The following is a 27,388-nucleotide window of genomic DNA, read 5'->3' on the forward strand; positions in this document are numbered from 1 at the left end:
CCTCTTTCTAGCCCCCAGCGAGGCTTGGGCTCCGGCCCAGGGACACCACGTGGGGGCTCCCGGCGTGGCAGCGTTCCCGGAACCAGCCCCCAAAGACTGCTCCCCGCAAGGGGCCCTAGCCCGCTCCCTAAATGGCCTGAGCGGCACTCCCGGCCTGGCTTCTCCCCAAAACCTATGTGGAGGGGCCTCAGGCATCCTCTGCAGATTGCAGACAGCCTGTCGCCAGACCCCAAGCCCCGAGACTGCCTCGGCTGGAGCTCCCAGTTGCCTGGTTTCCTTCTTACTCACCCATCGCGGCTCCGCTCGCTCCTACTTGGCGGCGGCAGCGGCGGCGGCTTCGGCGGCAGCTCCAGCAGACAATATGGCGGACCCGCCGGACGGAAGCCCCAAACGGACAAACAACCTAACAGTCAAACCCAGGAAGAAATGCGCTCTCAGCCCCACAGGGTCGCTGACACACAAGAGCGCATTTAAAGAGACTGCAGCCACTAAAGGCGGGGAATAGGGCTGGACTATGGAAAGGGTGGGTGGAGAGAGATTGATATCAAAGCCAATCATAGACCCTGCAACTGGATATGAATAGAGGCTCGCTTGAAGAGGCGAAATGACTGTGCTCAGGGATATAGAGAGAAGAAAATAAAGAAGACAAGAGTAACCAGGATTGCCGAAGCCGGTTTAGCTCAGTGGATAGAGCGTCGGCCTGCGGACTGAAGGGTCCCAGGTTCGATTCCGGTCCAGGGCATGTACCTGGGTTGCGGGCACATCCCCAGTGGGAGATGTGCAGGAGGCAGCTGTTCGATGTTTCTCTCTCATCGATGTTTCTAACTCTCTATCACTTTCCCTTCCTCTCTGTAAAAAATCAATAAAATATATATATAAAAAAGAGTAACCAGGATTACAATCTTATGGGGAGTTAAAATTAGACAAATGAGACCAGTGCAGTGCTTTATAGTTGGCAGAGCTACTGTATTTCATTTATTTTCGCAGCAAGCTCTCTGAGGGCAGAGGTCGGTTCTGTATTTTTTCATCACTATTTCCCAACACCCAGGACAGTATCTGGCACATGGTATGTGCTCCATACATAACTGTTGAGTAAATAAACAAACTAACAGGTCTGTGACTCACACGAAGCATGGAAAGTGATTTCCCTTTCTAGAGATTAGGAAATAGGAGCCTTGAGTGTTTTCATGCCTTTTGAATCATGAAATTTTATGGCTGGTACAGATTAGGCCTCTCTTTTTGCATGACAGGCCCGCCCTGTTCCTCACCTCAACACACAGGAAAGCAAGCTATGACTTCAAGTCACTGGTCCCAAGGGGAAGCTGCCTTTGGAAGCAGGATGAGGGATCTGGGCTTCTAGGTCCTGACACAACAAATTGCCAGCTCTACTTGTGTGCTCGGTAGTTAAGGGAAACAACTCAAGAAGCTAACTTTAAAACTCAGAGTCAGGAAAGGGAGTACTATCTTTCTCTTTCTACTGCCACTGCTCAAGGTCGGACCTCTTCAGTACCTTCTGCTCTATTTTGCCTGCCTCCTCACTGGTTCCCTGGCCCCAGGTTTTCCCACTCGCACCTATCATCTCCTTTATTATTTTTTATTTTTTTAAAATATATTTTATTGATTTTTTACAGAGAGGAAGGGAGAGAGATAGAGAATTAGAAACATCGATGAGAGAGAAACATCGATCAGCTGCCTCCTGCGCATCTCCCGCCGGAGATGTGCGCGCAACCCAGGTACATGCCCTGGACCGGAATCGAACCTGGGACCCTTCAGTTCACAGGCTGATGCTCTATCCACCCAGCCAAACTTGCTAGGGTCTATCATCTCCTTTAAAGCAGATACCTTGTCCTAGCTGGTCTGGCTCAGTGGATCGAGCTGTGGACTGAAGAGTCCCAGGTTCGATTCCAGACAAGGGCATGTGGGAGGCACCTTCCATTCTCTGGGGGACGGTGGGGGGGATCAATAGAAAAATATCCTTGGGTGAGGTTTAACAATAACAAAAAAGCAGCTACCTTGTCATGTCATACCTCTGCTTAACTACTGCATAACTTCCTACTGTCCCTCCTTAGGTAATGCCCCCAAATTTCAATCTGACACACAGGCTGAGAATCAAACTAGCAAATTTTGGGTGCACTGGGTGACACCCAACCAAGCCACACCAACCAGGGCAGCTATTTCTTGTTTGGGAAGCTCTTTGTCTGTGCTTCAATTCTAAATGATAGCTTTGAAAGGTAGAGTAATCTTAGTTGTAGGTCCTTGCTTGTCATCACTTTGAATATTTCTTGCCTATCCCGTCTGGCCTGCAGTTTCTTTTTTTAAAAATATATTTTATTGATTTTTTTACAGAGAGAAAAGGAGAGGGATAGAGAGCTAGAAACATCGATGAGAGAGAAACATCGATCAGCTGCCTCCTGCACACCCAGTGCTGGGGATGTGCCCGCAACCCAGGTACATGCCCTTGACCGGAATCGAACCTGGGACCTTTCAGTCCGCAGGCCGACGCTCTATCCACTGAGCCAAACCGGTTTCGTCTGCAGTTTCTTTTGAGAAATGAGCTGACAGTCTTATAAGAGCTCCCTTAAAGGTAATTAACTGCTTTTCTCTTGCTGCTTTTAAGATTCTGTCTTTAACATTTTGCATTTTAATTATGATGTATCTTAGTGTGGGCCGCACTGGGTTCATCTTGTTTGGGACTCTGATCATCTTGTTTAGGGAAGTTTTCTGTTATTATTTTTTCTTTTCTTTTTTAACCCTTTCCCGAAGATATTTTTCCATTGATTTTTAGAGAGAGTGGAAGAGAGAGAGAAAGAGAGGGAAATATCCATGTGAGAGAAACACATCGATTGGTTGCCTCCTGCACATGCCCCAACTGGGGCCTAACCGGGGAGGAGCCTGCAACCGAAGGAGTGTCCTTGACCCTTGACTGGAATCAAACCTGGGCCCCTTCAGTTCACAGGCCGACACGCTATCCACTGGGCTAAACCAGCTAAGGCTGTTATTATTTTTTCAAATAGGTTTTCAATTTCTTGCTCTCTCCCTTCTTCCTGCACCCCTATGATGGGAAAGTTGGTATGCTTGAAGTTGTCCCAGAGGCTCCTTATACTATCCTCATTTTTTTGGATTCCTTTTTCTTCTTTTCTGAATGGGTGTTTTTTATTTCCTTACATTCCAAGTCAATGATTTGCTTCTTGGCTTCATGGACTCAATTGTTGATTCTCTGTAAATTATTATTTATTTCATTAGTGTATCCTTCATTTCTGACTGTTTCTTTTTTTTAATATTTTTATTTTTATTGATTTCAGAGAGGGAGAGGGAGAGAGATAGAAACATCAATAATGAGAATCATTGATCAGCTGCCTCCTGCATGCCCCCTACTGAGGATCGAGCCCACAACCCAGGCATATGCCCTTGACTGGAGCCCTTCAGTCTGCAGGCCTACGCTCTATCCACTGAGCCAAACCAGCTAGAGCTCTTACGAGCTCTGTTTCTTTAAAAAAACAAAAAACTTTTTATTGATTTTAGAGAAAGAGGAAGGGAGAAACATCTATGTGAGAGAGACATGGACCGGCCATCTCCTGCATGCCCCACACTGGGGATCGAACCCACAGCCAGGGTACATGCCCTGACCAGGATCGAACCGTGACCTCCTGGTTCATAGGTCAATGCTCAACCACTGACCCATGGTGGCCGGGCCAGGGCTGTTTCTTTTTTATGCTGTTGAGGTTCTCATTAAGTTCCTTGAGCATCCTTATAACCAGTGTTTTGAACTCTGCATCTGGTCCATTGCTTGTCTCCGTTTTGTTTGGTTCTTTTTCTGGAGTTTTGTTCTGTTCTTTCATTTGGGATGATGTGTTTGTCTCCTCATTTTGGCAGCCTCTGTGTTTGTTTCTATTAGGTAGAGCTGCTATGTCTCCCAGGCTTGGTAGATAGCCTATTGTAGTAGATGTCCTGTAGGATCCAATGGCCCAGCCTCCCTGACCACCCAAGCTGGGCTCTCTAGTTGCACCCCTCCCCACCCGTGGGCTATGTATACCCTCCTGTTTTAGTTGAATCTTGATTGCTGTTGGCACATCAATGGGAGGGACTTACCCCCAGGCCAATCCGCTGCAAAAACTGGCTACCACCACCAGCCTCTGTGAAGGATCAGGTGTGCAGGGGCCCGCCCCACCGAGCAGCACACACTTCAGCAGGGCTCTGCTGCCCCGACTCTGCCTCTTGAGTGTGTCACTGTGGTGGTGGTTGGGTGGTTTTTCAATTTGATCTGAAGCCGTTCACTGGGTGCAGTGGCTCTGAAGCCTCCTGGATGGTGCAGGCCTGCGCTTAGAACTCAGGCCAAGGCACCCCCCACAGGTGTTGAAGACGAATTCACATGCCCAAGGTCCGTCTGGAATCGGCTCTCACCCCTATAGTTGGGGTGGAGCTGGAACCCCAACCTGCTACAAGTTAGCTGTGGCTGTGCCCAAACTCCACAGGACAAAGTAGCCCAACAAACCCTGGAAACTGCAGGTGGCGCAGGACCCGGAGGAGGGCCGCGAGGCCTCAAATAAACTCTTATAAAAACTCTCAAGCCCTAGCTGGTTTGGCTCAGAGGATAGAGCATCAGCCTATGGACTGAAGGGTCCTGGGTTCAATTCTGTCAAGGCCACATGCCCAGGTTGCAGATTGGATCCCCAGTAGGGGGCATGCAGGAGGCAGCCAATCAGTGATTCTGTCATCATTGATGTTTCTCTCTCCCTCACCCTTCCTCTCTGAAATCAATAAAAATATATTTAAAAAACCTCCACAACTCTCGACCTTTACATAAATGAAATAAAGCAAATGCTATATAACTTAAAAAAAAATTCTCTACAGGTTTGAGCACTCTTATGTTGTATCTTCCTCCTCTTTGTAGCTGTCTCAGTGCCAAGCACAATGCCTGCATCAACAAAGGCACCAAAAACATTTGTAGCAGTGTCTCCCTGCCATATACCTCTGTGGACTCATCTGTTTATGCTGCGGCCAAAGGACTCGGGGAACACAGGCAGACTAGATGTGCAGCTATGACCGTCTCTCCTCCCAGCCCGTTATGCCCCATAGGAACCAGCAGCTTTGTTTCCACTCTAGCACTTGCCCTTGCTCACAAACTCTTTAGTCTAGAGCCATTGATCCTCCCTGATCCAGGCCCTCCATACCTTTCCAGCTCCAACCCACTCACGCCCCACTTTCCTTGTATTTCCTGCTCTAGGAACCACATCCTGCTTACCCTCCCCAAATACACCAGATGCTCCAAATCTCTGCTATTGCACATGCCCTTTTCTCTTGCCTTCTTGTCCACCTAGGAAGTAGCTGATGCAACTCAGGCTATTCACTCCTTCAAGAAGTCCAGAGAACATGACACGTTCTTCCCTCTGTGCTACTGTGTACCTTGGAACTGCTATAACCATCCCAGTGAAGTACGACTTGTTTCTGTGTCTTGGCATCCTAACTGTCTCCCACACCTGGCATAGAATAGGGTCACCATGACTGCATGCTGAATCAGGACCTCACATCCCGCTAGGGTAGTAGTGTCATATTTCGGAGGTTTTTTTTGGCCCAGCTCATCCTAGCTGTGTTACCTTGGGCAAGTCACTATAGCTCTGAGCTCACTCTTCATCTACAGACCAGAGTGACAGCACCCACCTCCTCAGGTTACCATAAAGGTTGGATGAAGACAAGGCCCGTCATACACATAAAGCAGCACCTGGTGCACAGTGAGCATTCAGCTAGCAGCAGTTTTCATTGTTACGGTGACCTCTCGTGCCTCGTCTCCCCTCCACTGGAGAAGGCAGAGCCCACAGGCCCCAGAAGACACACGTGGGGTTTCCTGGCCCAGAATCACACACCACTGCACTCTGCCTGACAGGCAAGAAGGGAAAGAAACTCAGGACACAAGCTTATTAGCAGTATAAAAATAGGACTTTTTTTCCTCATAATCATATCAATTATCAAAGAAAAAAACAGTATGTAACAAAAATACAAAGCTCTGGTGGATTTTTTTTGTCAGTTTTTGGGTTTTTTTCCCCACCCCCCCCTCCCCAACAGCCCCTTCCCAGGGATCCGCTGGCTGAAGCCTGGATGCGGTCCCTGGGTTGCCCTGGGCTCAGGAGAACCGGTGGTCCAGGTCCCTCTGGGGGTTGGCCGAGTATGAGTAGGCCTTGCCCAGTACCAGGCGGTCCCGCAGCAGCTTGAAGAAGGCGTAGTAGTTGCTGAAGAGGATGAGCGCCAGTGAGATGGTCTGGTGCCACTTCTCAGACGACATTAAGGAGTACAACTGGTAGACGATGACGGCACCCTCCAGCAGCAGGAGGATGTTGAGGATCCGCAGAGGTTTGCTGAAAAAGAACTGCCCAGGAAAGAGCAGGATGGACTGGAATGTACTCTCCGGAAACCTGCCTCTTGGGGGGCTGGGAAGGAAAACTTCAGAGGGTGGGGCACTGACTTTGCTGCCTCTCTGCCTTTGCTTGTGGTGTTCCTTCTGTCAAGGCTACTGCTCCCCACATAATATTGTTTAAGATCCTTTTCAACTTGTACTTCCTCCAGGAAGCTTTTCTTGAGAAGTCTTGCTTGCTCTCTCAAACTTTTCTGGTCTAAAATCAGACCAGATTTTATATGTGATCTTCCTGGGTACTGTAAGACCTAAACCAATTAGAATCTTATGATATATTAGAGGCCCAGTGCACGAATTCGTGCTCCAGTGGGGTCCCTCGGCCTGGACTGCGGGATGGGGATGAAACCGGCTCTCTGACATCCCCCAATAGAGCCCCGGATTGCAAGAGGGTGCAGGCCAGGCCGAAGGACCCCACTGGTGCACGCTCGGGTCCAGGGAGGGATGTGGGAGGTTGGCCAGCCAGCGAGGGACTGTGGGAGAGCTTCAAGGCGTGTCCAGCCTGTCTTGCTCAGTCCCAATCAGCTGGAACCCAGCAGCAAGTCAACCTACCAGTTGGAATGTCTGCCCCCTGGTGGTCAGTGCACCTCATAGCAACTGATCAATCGGTTGACTATCTGCTCCCTGGTGGTCAGTGCATGTCATAGCACGTGGTTGAGTGGCCTTACCATATCCTTAGCATATTACACTTTGGTTGGTTGAATGGCCGACCAGACGACTGGATACTTAGCATATTAGGCTTTTATTATATAGGCGGAGTTACAGACTCTACAGCCTGAGTCACCAATTACTTAATGTATAGCACTTGCCAGCTAGGCCAGAAGCTTCCAGGGGACCTGCATGTGGTAGAGTAGCCTACCACTGCTGGACTCCAGATTTCATTTATATGAAGTTGCAGAACAGAAAACTAACCTGTGGTGAAAGAAAGTGAAAAGATAGTTGGGTGGTCACTGGGAAGGATCATGAGGACATTTTCTGAGGGGCTGGAAATGTTCCGTAGCTTGATGGAGGCTAGATTACACGGTGTACATGCCTTTATCACTCTTACTTGGTGTTTACCAGGCAAGGTAGAGTGTAGCAAAAAATTTCTGATCAATTCAAAAGAGTGGCCAATGTCTAGGGATCCAGATTCTGCAAGAGGCAAGGTACCTAAACCTCAAGAGCTGCTTACAGGATAGAAGTGGTAGGAAATGGGAGTCCAAGAGACCAGCATGCCAGGTTCAGCTCTGCAGCTGAGAGGCTTCTGGAACCTCGGGCAAGTCCCTTCCCTGTCTGGGCCTTAGATTTCTCTACAGTGAAACGAAGAGATTACCCAGATCTATGATTTCTCAGACTGTGTTCCTTGGAGCCCCAGGTTCCGAGGAGGTTATTTTAGGGACTATAGCAGCGGTGAGTGGGAGTGAACAGAGCAGAGCCATGAGGTCCTATACATTGGACTTTAGTCTATGACTGTATTGGACAAAGGATTTTGATAGCAAAAGAAATAAATAAAATGCAGACCACTAGCCTAGATGATTTTGAGCAGCCCTTTTCCATAGGGTCATTACCTCCAGTTTTCAAATTTCCCAGGAAGGCACCCTTGAACAACTTAAACTCTCTAAGCTGATCTTAGTATCTAAAAACGGGGAGAGCCCTGGCATTTCTCCCATACACACCAAGTTCTGGTAAAGACTGATGGAAGAGTGCATGGGAAGTGCTTGCCTGGCACACAATAGGAATGATGATAGTTATTATTTTTATCACTAAGAACCTTTCCTTTTATTGTATCATCTTTCCCACCTCCACCCAGTATTTCAATGATCTGCTACCAGGCAAGATGCAGTTATGAAGTGGTTGACATGGCTGTCCTTGTTCTGCATGTGTACACTGTCTGCCTTTGGATGTGGGAAATACCTAAAAGTAACTCTCTTGTTATGATGTCACCTTCCTGCCCCTCTGGTCCCCCTGCCCTCTAGATCAGGCCCCAGCCCTCCTTCCCGGGGAGGCGACTCACGTGGAACCGGAAGTGGGAGACGTCAGAGGGGATGGCCACATTGTAGTGACCCACTGCTTTGTAGACGTTCTTGCTGTGCTTCACCAGCACGCCCTGTGGCCACATGCATTCTTCAGTCCACCTGGAGGCAGAGCCCAACAGTGCGCTTTATGCCCAGCTCACCCACAACAGGGGTGACCAGGAGACTGGGCATGAGGAGAAACCACCAGGGCTCTACTCTCATTTCTACGACTCAGCACAGTGACTTTCCCTTTCTGGGTGTCAGTTGTCTCCTCTGTAAAATGGGGTAAGATCCATGAGAAATTCACTATGCTGGCAGTCGCAAGGTCTAGGGCTGACGTTAACGCCTGAGGGAGTGTCAAAAAAATCTTTTTCCCTCTCTAGGTGAATCTTCTTCATCTGGTCTTACCTGTAGCCTCCAATTGGTCCATCACAAGTTGCCTAAGTGGTCTCTGTAAAATACCAAACTGAGCCCGACTGTTTTCTGCTCAAAACCCTCTGAAGGCTGTCCAGTGCTCTTGGGTCAAGTCCTCTGAGGCCCTGCGTGGCCTTCCATGACTGCCACCATGTAGCTCAGTTTCTAGTTCCTCCAGCATACCTTACTACGGCCTGTGGGCCACATGCAAATACAAATATTGTATTTGTTCCCGTTTTGTTTTTTTACTTCAAAATAAGATATGGGTAGTGTGCACAGGAATTTGTTCATAGTTTTTTTGTAAACTATAGTCCGGCCCTCCAACGGTCTGAGGGATAGTGAACTGGCCCCGTTTAAAAAGTTTGAGGAGCCCTGCCTTACTGCTTCATGTCTCTGTACAAGCTGCCCCCTCCAATTGGAATGCCCTTCCTGATGCCTTATCCTTCTGGCAAGCGCTTTGTCATCTTTTAAAAAAAATTGATCTCAGAGAGAAAAAGGGAGGGGGAGTGGGAGGGAGAGAGGAAGGGAAGGAGGGAGAGAGAAACATTGATTAGTTGCCTCCCACATGTGTCCCAACTGGGGATCGAGCCTGCAACCTGGGCATGTGCCCTGACCGGAATGACACCTGCCACCTTCTGGTGTATAGGACGGTGCGACAACCAACGGAACCACACCAGCCAAGGCTCTTTGTCATCTTAAAACCCAGACTCCTCCAGAAAGCTTTCCTCCAACTCCTCACAGAATTCAGCATCCTTTCACTCTCCCCCAAACCCCTACTACTGATCTACTTTCCCCAATGTTTTGCCACTTATTTATTTCTCTGTATGTCTCAAAGGTTGGGAGACCCTAAGGGAAGGGATGTTGTCCAATGCACCTCTGTCCTCGCAGCATACCACAAGGGCTGGCACAGAGGCCCCAGTGACCATGTGAACGAGGTGGTGGAACCAGTGTGCTTTCTTCCGACGTTCTGTGAGATCTCTCAGGAACTCCAAGGGTGCCGGGCCAGAGGACTGAGAACCACTGTCTGCAAGAAGCTCAATCTCATGCTCCTGCCTTGCTGATTCATTCATTTAAAGAAGTTATTGTGTGACATGTGATAACGCGAATGAATCTCACGGACAATATGCTGAATTAAAGAATCTGGACTCCAGATTTCATTTATATGAAGTTGCAGAACAGAAAACTAACCTGTGGTGAAAGAAAGTGAAAAGATAGTCGGGTGGTCACTGGGAAGGATCACAAGGACATTTTCTGAGGGGCCGGAAATGTTCCGTAGCTTGATGGAGGCTAGATTACACGGGTGTACATGCCTTTATCAAAACTCAAAAAACTATACCATTGGGGTGGAGCCCTGGCCGGTGTGACTCAGTTGGTTGGGCATCCCATGCCTGAAAGGCTGGCTGCTGGTTTGATTCCTAGTCAGAGCACTCGCCCAGGCTGGGGACTCAATCCCTGGTGGGAGGCATGCAGGAGGCAACCAATTGATGTTTTGCATTCACGTAGACCTTCCTTCCTTCCTCCCACCCTCCCTCCCTCCCTCCCTCCCTCTCGAAAAGTCAATTTTAAAAGTCTTAAAGATTTGTACATTTAATTGTATATAAGTTTTTCCTTAAAAAAAAAAAAAGAGGATAGCCCTGCTCAGAGGTTGAGCATTGACGTATGAACCAGGAGATCATGGATGGACTCCTGGTCAGGGCACATGCCAGGGTTGCAGGCTCGATCCCGAGGAGGGCGTGTGCAAAAGGCAGCCGATCGATGTTGGCACGGCTGTCCTTGTTCTGCATGTGTGCATTGTCTTCCTTTCGATGTGGGAAATACCTACAAATAGCTCTCTTGTGACAATATGCTGAATTAAAGAATCTGGACTCCAGATTTCATTTATATGAAGTTGCAGAACAGAAAACTAACCTGTGGTGAAAGAAAGTGAAAAGATAGTCGGGTGGTCACTGGGAAGGATCACAAGGACATTTTCTGAGGGGCCGGAAATGTTCCGTAGCTTGATGGAGGCTAGATTACACGGGTGTACATGCCTTTATCAAAACTCAAAAAACTATACATTTTAAGATTTATACTTTCAGCTCTGGCTGGTGTGGCTCAGTTGGTTGGGCATCATCCCATGCACTGAAAGGCTGGCTGCTGGTTTGATTCCTAGTCAGAGCACTCGCCCAGGCTGGGGACTCAATCCCTGGTGGGAGGCATGCAGGAGGCAACCAATTGATGTTTTGCATTCACGTAGACCTTCCTTCCTTCCTCCCTTACATCAAAGTTAAGGTCCCTCTGAGTGAAAAAGAATATTTCCAAAGTAAAGGAGGGAGCAGGCAAAAATAATAGTTTCTCATGACTTCCACTGAATTTTGAGCATATGCCAGAGTCAAAACAAACAGCTCAGAGGTTGAGCATTGACGTATGAACCAGGAGATCATGGATGGACTCCTGGTCAGGGCACATGCCAGGGTTGCAGGCTCGATCCCGAGGAGGGCGTGTGCAAAAGGCAGCCGATCGATGTTGGCACGGCTGTCCTTGTTCTGCATGTGTGCATTGTCTTCCTTTCGATGTGGGAAATACCTACAAATAGCTCTCTTGTTATTACATCACCTTCCTGCTTCTCTCATTGATGTTTCTATCTCTCTCTCCCTCTTCCTTCCTCTCTGAAAGCAATAAAAATATATTTTTTTAAAAAAAGACTGCCCAGCCAGCATGGCTCAGTGGTTGAACAACAACCTATGAACCAGGAGGTCACAGTTCGTTTCCGGTTAGGGCACAAGTCCGGGTTGCAGGCTGCGTCTCCAGTGTGGGACGTGCAGGAGGCAGCTAATTAATGATTCTCTCTCATCATTGATGTTTCTATCTCTCTCTCCCTCTTCCTTCTTCTCTCAAGTCAATAAAAATATGTTTAAATTAAAAAAAAAAAGGACTATACACAAAAAATTTACTGTGGACCTATTATAAGCCAGGTGCTAAACTAGGAATGAGGCGATGGCTGAGAGCTTGATAGGTAAGGACCCTGATCTCCAGGAGCTTTAGTCCTGGAATGACAGGCAAGTCACTAAGCAAACAGAGCAGAAAGTGCTAGGTGCAATGATCGTGGTATTATGGGATTGTAGGAGCATAGGGGAGCACTTGGATGGACAGGAAAGTGTTTCTGGAGGAATTCAAGTGCTAAAGAATGGAGAGGAATTAATCAGGAAAAGAAAGTCGGGAAGGATGTGGCAGGCAAAACATGCAGCATGTGCAAAAACCTCGATATAAAAATGCATACAGAGCTTAAGGATTCGAAGAGGTTTGGTCTGGCTAGAGCAGAACATGAGTTGGGGCATGGTAAGAGATAAGGTAGAAGAGGCTGGCAGGACCCAGCTCATCAGCTAGAAAGCCGTGTGAAAGATCCCGGATGTTATCTGCAGATCGCGGTGAGCTACGGACAGATTTAGCCTCATATTCTGCTATGTTCTATCTTTCTACTCCTCCCTCCCTTCAGAGCCCCCTTTTGGCCCATCTGGCAATGCCCATCCCCCTTCCTGGACCACCTGGGCAGAGGCTGGAAAGGCCCTGACTGGCACAGAGGCCCAACACCAGGAGGCTTGGGCTCTGTGGCCTCCCTTTGCACCTCTGCTTCTAGGTGGGCCTAGCGCTACAAACCTGTCCTAGTGGCCTCTTCCCTGCCAGGCCTTGTGCTTGGCCCGTGACTCAGATGTGATACAGAAGTGGCCTCCGCCTTGAGAAGCTTTCAGTCTATTGGGGCAATACAGGCAGGAAACCCCATATAACCTGGGTGAAATGCACTGTGGTGAAATGCTAGGCACCTGAAGAATGAGCCAGGCTGGGGAAAGACAGCCTAGCACCTCAGGGTTCCCAAGCAGGGTGACTTCTGCCTCTGTTCTGGGTGCAATAATATCCTGGAGCTGGGCCTCTGTCACACCACTCATCCTATTTACGTACACAGCTATCACCCCCACCAGACTGAACTCCTTAAGGATCTTGTTTCAGTAATTTCCTCCCTGTCCAAGATTCACCATCAGCACCAACACCATACCATATCTTGTTATCAGTTTGACGTCTCTAAGATACGCCTTGAAACTGGTCCCTCCACTACTCAAAATCCTTCATAGCTCTCCTTTGCCTATAGGTCAAAGCCAAGCTTCTTTGTCCAATATATTGCACCAAGCCTGGTATGGATGAGGTAGAAATAAATGTCTGCTGGAAGAGTAGGTGACCTCATGACTGAATGGATGAGTAAGCAGTTGATAGAGGGAGTGAAGCGAGGAATGAATGCATGAGCAAGTCAGTCAATGGGTGAATAAATAGTAGTCAGTGAATGAGAAAGTCCACGAGTCTATGAATTTACTGCCTGCCCCCTCCCATCTCTAGTACACTACAAGTTACCTAGGGACAGGGAATATGTCCGTCGCGGGCCCTGCCATACCCCATTCTGGCCACAAGGTCTAGCAAACAAGATATGCTCAATAACCTTTTGCTGACTGAATGAATGCGTTGATGAGCAAAGAGGTGAGTGACTCCAGACACTGACCAGGAGGGTTAGGGTTGGGCAAAGAAGGGTAGGGAACTCACGGGTGCTGCAGCACGTTGGAGCACAGCGCTGGGTCCACTTTCTGCCAGCAGCCAAGGTGGGCAGCGGCCTTGTGCAGTAGGTCGCAGTAGCTGGCAGGCAGCAGGTGCTGCATGAGGATCACTGAGGTGCTGATGGACACCAGGAGGAAGAGCTCGCAGGACCAGCGCTTGTCGTAGTAATGAGTGTTCTGGGGGCAGGAAGAGGTGGGAAAGGCCTGGGATGCCCGTAATGTCCTCACTCCTTCCCCCTTCCCTGATTCTATGTACCTTGAAGATCAAACCCGGAGAGAACTCAGGGTGATGTGAAACCAAGGATCTAACACCTAACAAAGAAGGCTTAATCATGGGCTTAGACCAGTGATGGCGAACCTTTTGAGCTCGGCGTGTCAGCATTTTGAAAAACCCTAACTTAACTCTGGTGCCGTGTCACATATAGAAATTTTTTGATATCTGCAACCATAGTAAAACCAAGACTTATACTTTTGATATTTATTTTATATATTTAAATGCCATTTAACAAAGAAAAATCAACCAAAAAAAATGAGTTCGTGTGTCTCCTCTGACACGTGTGTCATAGGTTCGCCATCCCTGGCTTAGACCCTGTGCCCACTGCTTAGTCTTTTACAAAGAAAAACTGCTCCCACTGCCCACCCCTCTAAGCCAGAACACTGGCTCCCAAGTTCAGGCACAGACTCTGGAGTCCAACTGACATGAGTTCAAATCTTGGCTCTGCTGCTTATTAACTGTGTGACCTTGGGCAAGTCATTTCACTGCTCTATGCTCCAGTTTCCTCATCTGCTAAATGAAGATAAGAGTAACCACCAACCACCTCTGAGAGGCATTTGGAGGACTGTAATACCCATGAAAACTCTATCACATTGTAGGTGCTCAACAAACTTTAAAACCTCGACCTCAAATTATTCAGTAGGGTCCATTCTTGGATACATGTTTCCAGCCTACAGTCGGCTGGGAAAATACTTTCCCAGAAGGCCACACAAGCTAGAGAGAGAGCACAGGCTTTTGCTGTCATTCCGATCTGGATGAATCCTGCTTTCCTATTTAACGGTAAAGCAGGACACTGTGACATGCCTGTACCAAAACAGCCAAATTAAAATACAAGTCACTGCTCTCTGTTATCAAGTATTATGAACAACAATGCATGTCCTCCTCACTGGCTGGGTGACCCTGTGCAGACCACTTCCTTTCAATGAGCCTTGTTCTTTCCGCTCTAAAAATAGAGGCAGCAGTCACTCTAGCCCTTGAGAGAACATACAGAATCTCATAAAAAAAAATAGTAGTTATTTATGCAAGCAGGTCTCCTGGGGGGCAGGCGGCAGGGCGAGGCCCTGGGCAGGCCCTTTGCCTGCCTGGGTTGAGCTACACACCTTCACGAACCAGACAGGCACGAAGGCCACGTAATAGGCGCTCAGCATGGAGCTGACCAGCACTTCCTTCATGCGCCAGTTGAAGTCCATCTTGAGGAACTCCACCTCGCTGCGGATGAGGCTGGGCGACAGGCAGCAGGCGTGGGTGGGCATGGAGTCTGGGCCGTACAGCTGCCGCGTGTGCTGCTTCCACGTCTCCCGCAGAGTCAGCAGGTAGTCCCGGCTCCGTGCCAGGCCGCTGACAGCCTCCCGGGGACCCATGGAAGCCATGTGGCTGAAGAGGTTTGTCTTGCGGATGTCACAGTTCAGCTGCAGGAACGGAATGTACATCCCAAACCTGCGGGGGAAGACAGTGGTGAGGGCAGGCCTGCCCGTGGGCCAGGATCCCAGCCCTCAGCCACTGGGGGACCTTCTTTCCTCCCTGGGCCTTAGCTCTCTTGGCTATTCTGAAGGGAGAATTCACTCGTCCTTCTAACCCTCCATCCTCCCATCCAATGATCAGTCGTTCAACACATGTATTAGCACTGAGTGTGTGCCGAGCATCAGGGATATAGCAGGAAGCAAGAGATGAGTCCCTGCCTTCACAGTCTATTGACAACTAACAGCATTCCTAACAGCCCACAGTAACTGGGCACCACCTATGCTCCAGACACTGCCTTAAGTCCTTTACGCGCATTCGCTTCTCTTTTCCTCCTAAGAACACTGTGCATTAGGTCCCGTTGTTTCGTGCCCTTTCAGATGAAGAAGCTGTGGCTCAGAGAGGTAACGTGGATTCCCCAAGGTTCACAATTAGCGAGGAAGTAACAGAGCTGGGATTTATCCCAGAATAGTCTGATACCAAAGATCAGGAGAGATACTCAAAAAATACCATGAGTAATTCATTTTAAATGTACATGGCACGGAGGTATACGTTGCTGAGTACATATGTTAGACAGCTCTTAGGGCAGCTCAGGAACAATATTTGTGTGTCTATTATGTGCCATGCACTGAAATGGGCCCTTGAAAAGTACAAATCTCTTCCCCTGAGCAGTGCTCTTAGGTTACGGCTGGAGCTAATGAGTCAAGGGGTGTTTTGAGTATCTGGCTCCTATCACTTGAGGAGAAAACTAGACGAACCCATAGCCAAGAAGGGTATATAGTTATAAAAAGTGGGTAAGTGCCCAGCACAGCACATGGAACATCACGTAGGTGCTTTTTACAAGCATTTCTTTTTTTAGCTTGGGCCCTCTCATTTTCCCCAGGTCCTCAGACCCAGACCCAGAAGGGTTCCTGGGCTGCCCCCAGAAGTCAGGGTCAATGAGAATGCTACATTTTCTTATCAACAGTAATTTCCTGTTTTCTGAGGTTCCAAGGGAAATGAGTGTCCTTGGGCAATGTGCTTCTTTGGGTTTTTGCTTTCTGTTTTATAAAATGGGGATGCTGCTCACTCGGTGTGACTCAGTGGGTACTGACCCATGAAACAGGAGGTCACGGTTCCATTACCAGTCAGGGCACATCCCTGGGTTTCAGGCTTGATCCCCAGTAGGGGCATGCAGGAGGCAGCTGATCAAAGAGTCTCATCATTTATGTTTCTCCCCCCCCCCCCCTTGAGATCAATAAATACTATGAGTATTTATTATATTTAAAAACTAGAGCCCAGTGCATGAATTTGTGCACGGGTGGGATCCTTAGGCATGGCCTGCAGGGATTGGGCCAAAACTGGCAGTCCAATGCTCCCTGCTGCTCCCACTCATCCCAGTCCCGCTGCATCTGCTGTGGGTTTGTGTCCAGTCAGTCCTAGCTGGGAAAAGCTCCACCACCACAGCTGCACTTGCCAGCTGTGAGCCTTTTATATCGTTTCTTCCTAGCGGAGCATCTGAAGAGGGGAAGTGGCCATGGTGCTCCACACTGACTTCCAGAAGGCTGGTGGTCCGTCAGAGCCTGGCCCATTCTCTGGATATTGGATCTGCAGGACTACTGAGGGAGGAAGTGGCTGCCACTGGGTTGGTAGGCTGCCCGGACCAGGTCCGTCAGCTGAGCAGCACTTCCGCTGTGGGAGCACACCTGCCCCCTGGTGGTCAGTGCACATCATAGCGACCGGTCATTCGGTCATTTAGGCATATATATATATATATATATATATGCAGATAAAATGAAGTGGGGATGCTACCATTCTTCCTGGGGTAAGGTTAAGTAAAACAACTGAGAGAATTGGTTGAGAAAATAAGCTCTGGGGTCCTAGGCCAGTTTTAAAATCCCAGCTCGGCCACTCACTGATGCTATTATTTAGGGCAAGTTACTTACTCTCTATGAGCCTCAGTATCCTTAACTTGCCTTAAGTTACATAGCTTATATTGGTTCCCTATGTTCAACCAGGCATTATGCTAGTGTTTTCATAAGTGCTCTCTTAATTTTTCCAACAACCCCCAGCATGGTGCCTGTCTCAGAAATATATCAATATAATTTTGTTAGAAAAAGAAATAGGCCAGTGACTCTATCAGACAGGAAAGAAGACTGAAATGGAATTCCCAAAACACTCTTCAGGATCCCTGTGGGAATAAGGGGGTGGGCACTTACATGAATATACAAGGGATTCTGAGTCAAACTTAAGGGCAAGTACTTAGAATCTCCCTGATTTTGCCTCTAAGAAGAACTACAGATCAACTAAATTACGTGGTAACAGCAAGTGACTGCTCTGACAGGTCACAAGTTAGAAGCAGCTTCACATGCAAGATGGCAGATTCCCTCCCATCCTTCCCACCTAAGACATGACAGTAGGAAGTAAATCCATATCAGCAAAACAAATGGGAGGAGTACACAAGTGATTCTGACAAATTTAGAAAGCGGACGGAAACATGTTGACAGATGAGGAAGGAAGCCATTGCCTAGAGCAGAATTGTCTAATAGGAATATGAGAGGCACACATGTTATTTAAATTTCTGTAGGGGGCAGGCTAGAAGAGGTCAATGGGCGCAAAAAGGGGACATCTATAATACTTTCAATAAAGATTAAAAATTTCTAATAGCCACATTAAAAAATAGATAAAATTAATTTTAATACTCTATTTTATTTAACTCAATATATGCAAAATATTACCATTGCAACATATAATCATTATTATGAATATGTTTTACTTACTTTCTTTTTTTGTACTAAATCTTCAGAATCCGGTGTATATTTTACACTTATAGCACATCTCAATTCAAATTAGCCTATTTCAAATGTTCAATAACAACAGGTGGCTAGAAACTACTAAACTGGACGACATAGGTCTAAGTCTAGGATATGCCATGAGAGGGCTGGACTGAGGGTAGGAGCTTCTCTGCCTAGAGTGATCCATGAAAGGCTCTGGCTTGATGTCACACATATGATCGAGGGCAGAAGTGAGAACCAGGGCTGAACAAATGGGATTTAACAAAGATCTGTATTTATGAATAAGAATCAGTCCTTTAATCTCTTAACATACCTCACACAATGCACCCTGAAGGATTTTTCTGTAAAGAAATTGAACAAAGTGTTTGAGAACTGAGGTCCCCATTCTAGGCATCCTAGAGTAACACCTACCCCACTTTTTCTGGCCAAAGGGGGCCACAGCCTGACAACAAGTACCTTACTCAATCATCCTAAAGCAAAGTTTGCCCTGCTCATGTACTCAGAACTTCCAGTCAAATCTCCTATTCTCATATACAATGGCAGAGGAAGAGAAAATGCACTCTAAGCTACCAGGCTCTTTGTTCTTAAACAGAAATAGACAACCAAAGAAACCAACTATATTTAGAAAACTAGCAGCATTTAATAGAAAAATTGACCCAGGAGGAAAGACAGAACTGAGGGAACCTAAGAGATTTTAAAAACAAGAACAGAAATGCCATGAAAAAGAATAATCAAAATAAGAAAGAGGTCTTAGATATTAAAAATATGATTGCTGAAAAAATTCTCAATAAAAAAGCTGGACGATATAGTTGAGGGAATCTCCCTAAGGCAAAGTGAAAAGAGAGAGATACCCAGAAAGAAGGACTGAAGGAAGGGAGAGAAGAAAGGGAGAGAGATGAGAAAATATAAGGGGAACAGATAACCAACCTATGAGGTCTACCATATGATGAACTGAAGTCCCAGAGAGAATAGAAAACATGAAAGGAGCCCTGACTGGTTTGGCTCAGTGGACAGAGTGTCAGCCTGTGGACTGAAGGGTCCCAGGTTTGATTCCGGTCAAGGGCATGTACCTTGGTTGCGGGCACATCCCCATTGGGGGGTGTGCAGGAGGCAGCTAATCGATGTCTCTCTCTCTCTCATCGGTGTTTCCAACTCTCTAGCCCTCTCCCTTCCTCTCTGTAAAAAAAAAAAAATCAGTAAAATATATATAAAAAAGAAAACATGAAAGGAAAAATATCATCATAGAAATAATAGAAGAAAATTTCCTTGAGCTGAATACCTAAATCTCGTGGTAAAAAAATCCCAGAGTACTGATAAGATGAATGAGAACAGTTCCTTACCAGACACACCCTGGTGAAATTTCAAATAATCAGAAGTTAAACAGAATATCCCTAAAAGCCCTCAGAAAGAAAAAAAACAAGTCATCTACAAATAATTGGAATCAAACTGGTATTAGTCTTTTCTTTAGAAACATGGATATCAGAGACAATGGACCAATATCTTCAAAATTCTGAGAATACGAATTTAGAAATCTACATTTAGCTGAATCATCAATTAAGTATGAGGGCAGAATAAAGACAATTTCAGACATGTAAGGACTCAGAATGTACTTAACTCCCATGTACCCATTGTTAAGAAAATTACCTGATTATGCATTCCAGCAAAATAAGGGAGAAAAACCAAGAAAGAGGAAGACATGGGATCCAGGAAACAGTGGATCCAACCCAGGAGGGCAGCGTAGGGAAGTCCCATGCTGAGAGCTGTACATCTGGCCTAAAGAGCAACCACTCCAGACTGGAGCAGGAGGATGGAGAGCTCCAGGAGGGATGTCTTTTGGGGGAAAATGAACTCCAGGCAACAGGTAGCATGACTGAGAGGCTGGATAAACTTGAGGATATGTTGAAGGCCCATCATTCTTTTGTCAACAAGAAAAAAAAAGGCAATTAGAAACTCCAAGATGAAAGAAAAAGCTGTATAAGAAAGTTACAATCTAAATATGAAGCAAACTAAACTAGGATAATGACTTTAAGCATTTGATGGAATGTAAGAAAAGAGAAACCATTTGACCTAGACACTAGAACATTCTTTTTTTAAGAGGCTCAAGATTATAATTCAATTAACTAGAGAGAAGGAATGTCATCTATGCATACTACTTGGCTCTACACTAAATGATGTTTTCATTTTTATAACATCAAGTCTACTTATTAATTTTTAATTTTTAGAATTAGACTTAGACAAAGAATGAAAGACTTTAATGTGTTTTTATACAAGAGTGTGAATGTCAAGCTTGAAAGTATAAGAGTATAGCTGCCAGGAAGTGAGAGGAGGAAGAGGGTGAAAAAATGGAATGGCAGTGTTCCTAATATTCTTCTTTTACATAAAAGGAATTAAGACACTGACTACTATTGATGGGATAAAAAAGACAGGCATTCTCATATTACTGAAAATGATAACCAATAGGAAACTAAAAATAATAACTTATCAAACACTGGAAACAGTAGGGATGGAAGGGTGAACTAAGTATTTTGTAATTGCATGTGCACCTGTACTCATGTGCATATATGAGTGTGTGGTACGCATGTATATGCAAAGGATATTTATTTCCAGGATATACAAGAAACCAGAAATATTGGTGGCTACCTCTGGGGAGGGAAACTGTGTAGCTTGGAAAAAGGAGTCAAGAGAAGACTTGTTCATTCATATTCTTTCATATCTGTTGAATTTTTGTTTTTATTAATTTTAGAGAGAGAAACAGAGAAAAACATCCATTGGCTGCCTTCTGCACGGCCCCTGCTGGGGATCAAACCCACAACTCTGGTATGTGCCGCAGTTAGTGTGCAGTATTTATACCTGCTGAATTTGAACTATGTAAACCTATGATATTATCCCAACTATAATATCAATAAATTTTTAAAAAGATACTAGAATTATGGAGATGACCTGAAAAACATTTAACACCAGAAACAGTGACAGGGATTGTTTTTGAGAAGTGGGACTACTCTGGGGGTGGAGTTGGAGGCTATTTTTCATTATAAAGTTTTAGCGTACTGGACTTGATTTTTTTATATGGATTTTTTAATTATGTTTGCAAAAAAATAAAAAAGAATGCAAGATATAAACACTGGATGATGTCTGTATCCAAGGAGAATGGACTCACTGGAGAATAACTAGAAAAGGGTAAAATTTAGGCAATCGTTAAAAATTTAAATCATGCCGAAACCGGTTTGGCTCAGTGGATAGAGCATCGGCCTGCGGACTGAAGGGTCCCGGGTTCGATTCCGGTCAAGGGCATGTACCTGGGTTGCGGGCACATCCCCAGTAGGAGATGTGCAGGAGGCAGCTAATCGATGTTTCTCTCTCATCGATGTTTCTCACTCTCTCACTCTCTCTCTCTCTCTCTCCCTTCCTCTCTGTAAAAAAATCAATAAAATATATTTTTAAAAAAGTTTAAAACAATACAACCATTTTGGAGGGTCAATTGCTAATAGCTATCAAAGCTGGTGTGGCTCAATTGGTTGAGCATCGTCGCTTGCACTGAAGGGTCCCTGGTTCAATTCCCAGTCAGGGCAAAGCCGAGGTTGTGGGTTTGGTTCCAGGTCCAGCTGAAGCAACCTATCAATGTTTCTCTTTCACATCAATGTTGTTGTTTTCTCTCTCTCTCTCTCAAGTCAATTTTTAAAAACATGGACATAACTTTTGATGCAGTAATTCTACTTCTGCAAATCTGTTTTACAAAAACACTGAACAAGTGTGCAAAGATGTATGCAAAAGAATGTTCCTTGCCTCATTAAGTAGGGAGAAACTAGGAATAACTAAAAAAATCTACTAATAGAAGACAAAACAAATTGTGAAAAATCTATACAATAGCATGCTATCAGGCCATTAAAAAAAGTGAGGAAGGCCCTAACCAGTTTGGCTCAGAGGATAGAGCATCGGCCTGCGGACTCAAGGGTCCCGGGTTCGGTTCCGGTCAAGGGCATGTGCCTGGGTTGCGGGCACATCCCCAGTGGGGAGTGTGCAGGAGGCAGCCGATCGATGTTTCTCTGTCATCGGTGTTTCTAACTCTCTATCCCTCTCCTTCTCCCTTCCTCTCTGTAAAAAATCAATAAAATATTAAAAAAAAAAAAAAAAGTGAGGAAGACCATATGTATTGCCATGAAAAAATATCCAAGTTATATGATTATGTGGAAAATGTAATCAATTTTACAACATCATGCATAGTACAATCCCATTTTTGTTTTTAAAAAAGTATGTGTGTAAATAAAAACCAACCAACAACAAACAAAAGTGTATGTGTTCTAGCACACACAAAAAGGAAGGATATGCAAGCATGTCAAACTTGAGTTTGACATGCTTGCAGTAAGTAACGGTTTTCTAGGGGACTGAGATTATGTGGACTTTCATTTTCTATGCTAAAAGCTCCTATAAAGTTTAATGTTTGTATATGACATGTGTCACTCTTCTAATTATAAACTAGATATAACTGAAGCAATAGTGATGGGGCTCCTCCCATGACAGTGCCCTTTTGGTTAACCAGGGTAGAGAGGGAGAAGTGTCCAGCTATGAAGCTTCCCAGGGAACAGGGCTGGTCCAACCTGGAGAAGTTCATGCACCAGAAAGCTCAGGGGTTGGGAAATAACTGTTAATGCCTAGGCAGCCAGGAGCCTGTCCCATGAACAGCCAGAGTAGACACCTTGCCAAAGCCCTCCCCAATCCTAGGCCAGAAAGGGGCAGTCCTGGGCTCCTCTCATACACTCTCTCTCCATCTTCGACAATTTGGGTTCTGGCAAGATGGAGGGAGAGAGTGACCAAAACAGACAAAGACAGACATGTACACATGCATGTGCAGACACACACACACACATGCTTCATGCATAGACACACACAGGTGCTTGCAGGCACACAGACCTAAGGGAGGCACCCAGAGCTTACATAAACACTGGTATGTAGAGAGACACAGACAGAGAACCAGAGAGAAAGGAAAGGAAGAGAGAAGGAGACAAAGTACATGCACTTCCCTCAGGAACCTTCCTTTGGGATATACACTCAGATTTGAGTCCTATTCTGACTCCCCCTTGGTGGCACCTTGAGTAAATTATGCCATCTCAGTTTCTGCTCCTGTGAAAGAAGGCTAATCACTCTGATCGCAGGGGGATATTGTCTGACAATGTGAGAGAACATTGCTGCTGCCTTGCCTGGGAGTCTTCCAGGTGTGGGGGCCTGCTGACCCGGCTACACTCAGGGCAAAGGTCAAGAACCAGGTGTCAGGCAGTGAGGGGGAATGAGGGGTACTCACGGATAGCAGAGGAACAGGAGGTTCAGGAAGGAGTAGGTCCTGAAGAGGTGGATGAGGGAGCGGCACAGACTCCAGCCTGTTGCCGTGAGAACGGTGAAACGGGTGAGGAACAGCAGGATGGAGCGAAAGAGGGAGACCTTCCCCCTCTGAGAAGCCTGGGTCAGGGTGAGATAGGACGGGATGGGGCCTTGGATGAAGGCCACAGAGGCTGTGCCCAAATCCCTCCCAGCACGGCCTGTGTCCCACCCAGGGAAACATGGGGCAGCAGCCGCGGCAGAACCTGGCAAGGTGAGCCCTCCTTGACACCCAGTCAACTCCAACGGCCAAAGGGAGGTGAGTAACGTATTTCAACCAAGTCCGAAGGGAGCCCCAAGGAAACGCCTCAGGATGGAAGGGCTCCACGTATCTCCTCGGCACCCCCAGGGGAAAGGGAGTCCCAAGGTCCCCAGCCTCTAGGACGCAATCACCTCCTTCACGACGGACCCAATGAAGCGGCGGCCCAGTACGATGGTGGTCACCATCAGCAAGTTGAAGTCGATCAGGTGGAAATTCTGTCGGGGGTAGAGGCCTGGGGGTCACGTGGGGCCCCCTGCCCATATACAATCTATTCTCAGATCCACCTCCCCCTGCCCAGTCCTTTCCATAGGGACTATCCCCACTCTCTGACCTTCATAGGCCTCCAGCTGAGTCAGGACAGGAAATTACCTAGAGTAGAACAGGACCCAGAGGAGGGAAGTGGGAACGTCCCTGGAGATAAGAGAGTGGTGTGTGAGCCCCCTTGCCCTAGTCAACCTGCCCCTGTCCCTGAACCTCTCGTTCTGCATGGAGATCTTTCCACTCCTTGAAACACTCACAGATGTCTGTGCTTCATCTCCCCCACAGGACTTAAGACTGTGCTCCTTTAGGCAAAATCTGTCAGATTCATCTCCACCTTTACAATGCCTGGTGTGGCGCTGGGCACATTAGGGGTGAGAATTCAGGAATCACCAGTTTCCTGTTCTTTCTACACTTCCCTTGCCCAGCATGAGGCCAAGCCTAAGGGTGCTAGGTAAGCTGTGCTAAACTGAAACCAAACATACACTCACACACACATACACGGCTGGTCCTAGCTGGACACCTACCAGGGAGGTGTGGGAAGGCGGGTGGGAAGGTGGGTACCACCACACTGTCTTGTAGATATTGATGTAGTGAACGAAGAGGGCTACGAGCTGGCAGAAGAAGAGCTGCAGCTCAAATAGAATGCTGGCTTGAACCGGCAGCTCCGGGATCTTGCAGTGTTGTAGGGGAACGACTGTCTGGGTGGCCAGTGGGGGGCTGGAGAGGCCCGTCCCAGAACTGCTCCTGGGGACAGGAAAGGAAAACATCAGGAGCTGACCTGAGAACCCTACCAAGAAGGGCTTCTGAGGCACAGGATGGTGGGGTAGGATCAGAAAAGCCGTTCATGGCAAGAATGGGGTCCTGATCCTACAAGTCGGACATAGGGGTTGACAGAGCCTTTTCCTATCCTTAATCTTGTTCAGGCTTCCCAACATCCCCCAGGAAGTAAAAACTTATTAGGTCCATTTTACAGACAAGGAAAATAGGAGGCCCAAAGAGGGAAGATAACTTGTCCAAGCCACCAGCAAATCAGCAGCAGAACTGTAACTAGAATCCAGGCCTTTGGATTTATTACACTACTAGAGGCCTGGTGCATGAAATGCGTGCACTCGTGGGAGGGAGGAGTCCCTCAGCCTGGCCTGTGCCCTCTCGCAGTCTGGGAGCCCTCAGGGGACGTCCGACTGCCCAGCTCAGGGCTTCTGGTTGAGTGGTGCTCCCCCTGTGGAAGCACACTGACTACCAGGGGGCAGCTCCTGCATTGAGCCCCCTGGTGGTCAGTGCACGTCATAGCGACCAGTCCTTCCGCCATTCGGTTGATTTGCATTCTAGCCTTTTATTATATAGGATGTCCCACTGCAACTGTACAAATGACCATCCTCTGGGTCTTTTCTGCTGTCTTCTGAGCCCCCTCCGGCATCTGGGCTATCACATCCTAGAGCTCAGTCAGGGACAGCTTTGTCCTTACTATCCCTGTGAGCCCACAGTGAGGGGCAAGACACAGAAAGGCAGTTTACCTGGTGCGGGAACGGACACTGGTGACTGATGCACTGGAAGTGTGGCCCCCACCAGAGCCCCCGGAGGACCCTGGCTCACACAGCGGATTACGACAGTAGGATGTCCTGTTGGGACCTCTTCGTCCTCCTGTGGGACTCAAATAAGGTAAATCCTCAAGCCAAAGGGCATATATCAAGGATAACAGCAGTGATCCTGCCTACCAGTTTACCTGCTGTCTCACTTTACCATTTAATCACAAAGACCTATGGTCTGGCTCCTGCCCACCTCTCCAACCTCATCTACCGTTCTCTGCCTGCCCCCATGCTTCAGCCATCCTGGCCTCTCTCTCCTTAAGCAAACCACACTTCTTGCTACCTCTTGTACTTGCTGTATCCTCTGTTCAGAGAGCCCTTCCCTGATTGCCATTTTGGAAGTATCTGCTTCATAATTCATTCTCACCCCCACAACAATTCACTCTTGGAATTTTTCTTATTCATTTGTTAACATATTTATTGTCTGTCTTACTCACTAGTATGGAAGGTCCGTGAGGTCACTACATTTACATCTTCTTCCGCTGTATCCCCTCCCCCTACCACAGTGCCCAGCATTAAGTAAATGCCCAATAAGTATATGAGTGATGAAACCTGCAGGGTAGGTTTTCCATAGATTCGGAAACTGAGTTTATACCGTGTCACAGGCAGTTTGGGGTCTGGGTCCTGTGCTCTTAGCTCTGGTGTGTGCTGGTCCATTCAGATACTACCCAGCTTCTATAGGCTTACATTTCTGGGCAGTCGTGAAGTTTTTTTTCCTCCAGGGCCTGAGATCCAGCTCGAGGGGCATCCTGGTGTCTTATGGTCAAGACCCAGGGCCTGAGCACAGGGCCACGGATGTGGCTTTGGGAGAATGGTGTGTTTGTGGACCCAAACTTGGACCCACCATCTATTTCTCTAGCCTTAGCAGTCTACTCTAGCCCAAGCTCCCAGGCTCCATCCTGCTTACAAGCACCACCCCAGTTCTAGTCAAGGTTATAGCTTTGTTTATATCCCTCAGGGCAACACGGCAGCTTACACAACACACGCCTTTTGCCCTAGTTCCTCAGTTTGGAAGCTTTTCCCACAAGCCTCTACAAAGCACTTGTCCTCGAACTCTGCCCCTCAGCCAGTCCCCAGCCTCGAAGCTCTGTTCACACACTATTATACTCGGCGTAGAAGATCCCACACAAATACCTTTACCCCAAAAGCTCTGCCCATACCTAGTCTCCTCTCTTTAGAAGCGCTGCACCCACACAAGCACCCTTAGCCCAGAAGTCCCGCCTACACACAATTGTCAGCCCAGAAAACCCGCCCACGAGCCCACAAAAGCTGCGTGTACCCAGAAGCCCCGCTCCAGAATGGGGTTCCCTTAGTCTAGGTCTCCTTCCCGCCCCACCGCTTCCAGCAGAAAGCCCCCCAGCCCGGAAGGACGCCCACTCCCCTAGGCCAAGGCCCCGCCCACGCCTAGCCCATCCTCACCAGCCGCCCCTTGCCGGGATCCGGTCCGCGTGGGGAGCCATGAGCAGCCTGGCCACCCCAATCTCCGCGCCGCCCGTTCCCGGGCCGAGCCGGGCCCGCTCTGCTCACCCATCTCCTCCCCCCGGCGCGCTCTGCTTCGCCGCACCCGGTCCCGGGGATCGGCCGCGCGCTCCCGCCTCGCCGCTATATTTGCATACGAGGCCGGGCTAGAGGCTGGGGGCGCGCTTCTTAAAGGGGCCGCCTGGACAGAGGCGGGGCCTGCGGGGGCTTTGTCTCGCAGTCCCCCACGCCCTTCCTGCCGCTGCTGCGGAAGAAACCCTAGAGACAGGGGAACCCACGTCCTGCTGCTCCGTGCGTGCCTTCTCCCCGCATCTCTCAGGCCTGAGGGCGGGGCCCGGAACCCGCCTCCCGTCTCAGTTCCTGCCGGGAATGGACTGCATCCTTGAGTGGCTCCCAGGCTCCCCAAACTCAACCCCTTCCAAACTGGGCTGTCACCTTTCTCTGCGGCCTTATTGCTCTTTGGTCCACTCCAGTCAAAACCTGGGAGTTATTTCCCGCCTCCCTCGGCACCACAGCTAATCTTTTACGTAGGTACG

The 27,388-nt window shown here is 47.7% G+C and overlaps 2 protein-coding genes across 5 annotated transcripts in view; both read right to left on the bottom strand.

Moving 5' to 3' along the window:
• The window catches only part of KPNA6 (karyopherin subunit alpha 6), a 35,841-nt gene extending 35,184 nt beyond the window's left edge, over positions 1–657 (bottom strand). Inside the window, exon 1 of the mRNA XM_006777388.2 lies at positions 289–657. Within this exon, the coding sequence (XP_006777451.1) occupies positions 289–292 (4 nt within the window). The 5' untranslated portion in view covers positions 293–657. The remainder of the gene's footprint in view (positions 1–288) is intronic.
• Positions 658–5,915: 5,258 nt separating this feature from the next.
• TMEM39B (transmembrane protein 39B) lies at positions 5,916–27,385 on the bottom strand. 4 transcript variants are annotated; one of them, XM_015572832.1, is made up of 9 exons: positions 27,288–27,385; positions 25,302–25,428; positions 24,312–24,531; positions 23,658–23,741; positions 23,191–23,345; positions 14,763–15,099; positions 13,378–13,565; positions 8,397–8,517; positions 5,916–6,361 (listed from the first exon to the last, which is right to left on the bottom strand). In XM_015572832.1, the coding sequence occupies exons 4-9, from the start codon at positions 23,709–23,711 to the stop codon at positions 6,119–6,121; spliced, it is 1,098 nt and encodes a 365-aa protein (XP_015428318.1). In that variant the 5' UTR covers positions 23,712–23,741; positions 24,312–24,531; positions 25,302–25,428; positions 27,288–27,385; the 3' UTR covers positions 5,916–6,118. The 4 variants fall into 4 exon arrangements, with proteins under 4 accessions (XP_015428318.1, XP_006777453.1, XP_006777454.1 ...); XM_006777390.2 differs by lacking the exon at positions 27,288–27,385 and adding an exon at positions 26,901–26,943; XM_006777391.2 differs by lacking the exon at positions 27,288–27,385 and adding an exon at positions 26,534–26,718.
• Between the last annotated feature and the right edge of the window lie 3 nt (positions 27,386–27,388).

This window comes from Myotis davidii, unplaced genomic scaffold (assembly GCF_000327345.1).
Source record: "Myotis davidii unplaced genomic scaffold, ASM32734v1 scaffold88, whole genome shotgun sequence".
In the NCBI taxonomy this organism is placed as follows: domain Eukaryota; kingdom Metazoa; phylum Chordata; class Mammalia; order Chiroptera; family Vespertilionidae; genus Myotis; species Myotis davidii.